Raw genomic sequence first — 4084 nt, forward strand, 5'->3', positions numbered from 1 at the left:
ACAGTGATCGCGACCCGCAGCGCTGGTACGCACTGAAGGCGATGCAGGCGCCAACAACCAAGAACCTCGACGTCTCCGTCCCCGCACTCCGCGAGTTCTCGGTGCGTGTCTATGTGTGTGTGTGTGTCTATGTGTGTGTGTGTGTGTGTGTGTGCATGTGTGCGTACATGTGTGTGTGCGTGTGTGCATGTGTGCGTGTGTGTGTTCAGGTGGGTGCCGACTGCGCCACGGCATGATGCCACTCTCGTCCCACCCTCTCGCCCTTCATCATTCTCTTCCTGTTCATCACCCCCCCCTTCGCCAACCACTCCATGTTACAGTTGCTACGTGAGCTGAAGCACAAGAACATCATCATGATCAAGGACACGTTCCTTCGCCCCACCGTGGACCCGAAGCAGATATGGATCCTCTTTGAATACGCGACCTTTGATCTCTGGGTACGTGCGTGCGCATCTGTTGTCAATATGGCAGCGTGCGTGCGCATGAATGTGCCGGCGCGCCCGTATGTCAACGTCCTGTTTTCCTCCCTTTGCTTGCCTCAATCGCATGGGTACGCTACTGCGGTTTGCACACATGTCAGCCTTTCGACGCTACACACACACACACACACACACACACACACACACACACACACACACACGCGCACACGCACATGCACACGCACACGCACACGCACACACACACGCGCGCGCACGGCATGACTGTACCCACGGAATTGGCAAGGGTGCAGGTACGGCCAGCCGTTGCTTGCAGATGGCCTTCAATGGGGAAGAGGAAGAAGAAGAGGTGGTGGAGATGTATGAGCATTCAAAGAGAGACACTTGAAGCAGTATGAGAGACGCAGCAGTTTGAGAGACGCAGCAGTAGAGGAGCTTGATGTACTAACACAGACCTGCGGCCACGCCGTTGCAGACACACACACACACACACACACACACACATTCACATGCACTCGCTCACGAACACTGACAGCCTACTTTGCTTGTTGCGCGCGAGATGCGTGTGCGAGCGAGTCAAGGTGCAGCTGAAGGTTCATGGTCTGGATATCGGAGAGCCCGAGCTCGCGTGGGTACGCGCCCGTGTCCATCCATGTCTTCAGCAATGCTCCGTTGACCCTGAGGTTGGCGACAGTGGGCACGATGGACGACAACCCAATTGACACGAGCCAGTGCTGCACCTGTGTTGCAGGGGGGGGGGTGCAGCGTTGGGGATGGGTTGTGGTGTGAGATGTCGAGGGTACGGGATGGAGTGGCACATCAGGAGAAAGCGCAAAGACATGTACAGACAAACAGGCTGATAGACGGACATGCTGGCACACAGACACACAGACAGAGTACAGACAGACAGACAGACAGACAGACAGACAGACAGACAGACAGACAGACACACAGACACAGACACACACACACAAACAGCACACACACACAGGCACACACACACACACACAACCACAAACAACACACACACACACACAGACAGACACACACAGGCACACACAGACACACACACACACACCTCCTCGGCGTCCCATTCCTCGAGCGGGATGTGCAGATCTGCTGTGTAGAAGGCGAACGCCAAGGAGCAGCTGCACGCCAACACCGCCACCAGCAGTTTGTTGCTCATCACCATCATCCTTTCTCCCTTCCGTTTTCTTTCCTCTTTGCGTGTTTGTGTTCTTTCTGTGGTCAGTGTGTGATGCTGATGCACCAGCAAGCGCACGCGAGTGTTTGTGTGTGTGTTGGATGAGAGGGGGAAGGTTGTGTATTAGGAAAGAGAAAGTGCTCGAGCAAGAGGAGCGAGAGAGAGAGAGAGAGAGAGAGAGAGAAGCAACCTACAGAGCAAATGCCACGCGGAACTGGCAGCCCAGCCCGCCACCACCATATCATGCATTGAACGTCAAGTCGCATGGAGAACAACAGCCAAGACCACACTGCGTCGCGTATCGTGTGTTGAACGAACAACAAGGGGAAGGGAGCAACGAAAGTACGGAAAAGGCGACACACTCTCGACGGAGAGCCAGTGGTAAGGGCGGTGGTGGCGGTGGGTGGGAAACGAAAGAGCAACTTCGGTTTGTGTGAACAGGCGAACATCAACACAAACACGCGCGTGTGTGCGTGTGCGTGTGTGTTTGGAGGGCGTGCATGCAGCCATCAGGTAGGGATACAGGAGGGAGGGAGGGGAAGCGAGAGGGGAAAGGAGGGAGGGAGGGAGAGAAGGGGGGGGGAAGAGAGGGGCGGGAAAAGAGAAGTCATGGTTGGGCGATTAAACGGGGCGGGGGGGGTGTTGGTTGGCCGTCTCTGTGTGGGGCGACAGGGACGCTGGTTCCAGTTAAGAAGAAAGAGCTAAGAGATAAACGCTGGCAGCGACGATGCGACGACGCGAGGGCGACGGAGCGTGATCAGTACATCATCCACGCATCCGCTGTGCCGCCTATTGCGATGTGGTGTGGTGTTTGTGTTGTGTGTGTGTGTGGTTATGAGTATGTGTTGAGTTGTGTGTGTGTATGTGTGTGTTGAGTTGTGTGCTCGGAGGAGGCAACGCAGGGTCACAACGCACCGGAACACACGCACACACGCACACACAATACACACATACACACAAACCAACACACGCACACACATACACACCTGTGAAGACGGGCTTGTCGCCAACTACAAATTCGGTGGGCGCAGGCGAGGTCGATGGTTCGTTCTGTGTTGGGGACGCCACCGCACCAGGCTCCACAAACTGTCGCGCGACATGGAACAATCATGTGAGCCCAGTGTCATCAACACAGGTATGTGCACGTACACATGCGCATGTGCGTGCACATATGCGTTCGCGTGCGTGCACGTGTCCGGTTGACTGACTCGTGAAACAAGCAGCCACAGCATGTCAGCCACCCACACACCCACACACACACACACACGCACCCACACACACACACATGCTACAAACCAACACTAACACAGTCCACCACATGCGCGCACCTCGAAGCTTGCTGTGGAGACGCCCGAGAAGGAGTTGCGTCTTGAGGTTTCAAAGACGGACATGGCCGTGGGTCTGCCATTGCCGTTGAGGTGTCGGCGAGACGTGCTGCGAGAAAACCGCGCGCCGCCCTCGCCGCCTTCCTCCATCTGATGCACCGCACTGCAAACATGTAAACAAAAAGTAAGCAGCGATCATGAGCTATGGCATCAGCAGCAGCAGCAGCAGCGGCGGCGAGAGGTGGAGAAATGGGAGCACATGCATGAAAGTCTGTTGTGTGCCCGCACGCAGCGTTTCTTTTCTTGTCCTGATGTCCTGATGTTCTTGTTCTCTCTCTCTCTCTCACCCGCTCTGGACTTACTCTGAGCTTCGGCGAAGCCATCGCAGTACACGGCCCAAGCCCATCATCTTTTGTCGCTGCGCTTGCTGAGTGGCGTGTGCGTGCCTTCTTGAGCTTGTTCTCCACTCGAGTGGGGAGGAATCGAGGAGCACAAGAAGGAAGGGGAAATGAGTGAATGGCCACAGCTGTGATTCTGTGCTGCTGTGCGCTTTTATTCCTGTGCTGTGTTGCTGCTGCAACTCCCGCTCTCTCCAGGACACACACAACCGCCAGTCAGCTCGTGCGTGCGTGCAAAAAGCAAGCGAAGAGAGAAGAGGGGGGGACGCGGAGAGCAGCACGCGTGGCTCCGGTGGCAAACGGGACAGCACGGCGCAGCACGACACAGCACGACACGCTGCTTGGGTTCGTTGCGCCAAACACTTGATTCCGGTTGCTTGCGGCAACACGGAAATGTTACGCAAAACACACATAATTCACACATGAACTGAATTCAGTCCGGGTAGCGATAACAGGTGTGTTCTCATTGGTCAATTCTGCTGGCCATTGTTTTTTGTGTATTCTTTTTTTGTGTGGTGACAGTTCACGACAGACGACACGCGAAGATGGAGCTGGACGACCCAACTGTTGCGCCAAAGGAGGCCGACAAAGGTGCGCGTCCAGTGTGTTTGTGTGTGTGTGTGTGTGTGTGTGTGTGTGTGTGTGTGTGTGTGTGTGTGTGTGTGTGTGTGTGTGTGTGTGTGTTGCCTCCAACTTTCATTGCGGTCTGCACGACCGTTT

At 55.5% G+C, this 4084-nt stretch overlaps 3 protein-coding genes across 3 annotated transcripts in view; 1 reads left to right on the forward strand and 2 right to left on the reverse strand.

The window, feature by feature from the left end:
• Positions 1 to 1734, reverse strand: part of PTSG_13023 (uncharacterized protein) — a 3479-nt gene extending 1745 nt beyond the window's left edge. Inside the window, exons 1-3 of the mRNA XM_004988313.1 lie at positions 1516 to 1734; positions 978 to 1177; positions 712 to 758 (exon numbers count right to left, since the gene is read on the reverse strand). Coding sequence (XP_004988370.1) covers positions 712 to 758; positions 978 to 1177; positions 1516 to 1632 — 364 coding nt within the window. The 5' untranslated portion in view covers positions 1633 to 1734. The remainder of the gene's footprint in view (positions 1 to 711; positions 759 to 977; positions 1178 to 1515) is intronic.
• A 664-nt stretch (positions 1735 to 2398) lies between these two features.
• Positions 2399 to 3375, reverse strand: PTSG_10322 (uncharacterized protein; the record flags this gene model as incomplete). Its single annotated transcript, XM_004988314.1, has 4 exons — positions 2399 to 2430; positions 2628 to 2727; positions 2970 to 3129; positions 3329 to 3375. The coding sequence occupies 4 exons, from the start codon at positions 3373 to 3375 to the stop codon at positions 2399 to 2401; spliced, it is 339 nt and encodes a 112-aa protein (XP_004988371.1).
• A 534-nt stretch (positions 3376 to 3909) lies between these two features.
• PTSG_10323 (uncharacterized protein) overlaps positions 3910 to 4084 on the forward strand; it is a gene marked incomplete at both ends in the record, with an annotated part of 2995 nt that continues 2820 nt past the window's right edge. The window contains one exon of the mRNA XM_004988315.1: positions 3910 to 3955. Coding sequence (XP_004988372.1) covers positions 3910 to 3955 — 46 coding nt within the window. The remainder of the gene's footprint in view (positions 3956 to 4084) is intronic.

The sequence above is a fragment of the Salpingoeca rosetta genome (assembly GCF_000188695.1).
Source record: "Salpingoeca rosetta unplaced genomic scaffold supercont1.36, whole genome shotgun sequence".
Classification (NCBI taxonomy): Eukaryota; class Choanoflagellata; order Craspedida; family Salpingoecidae; genus Salpingoeca; species Salpingoeca rosetta.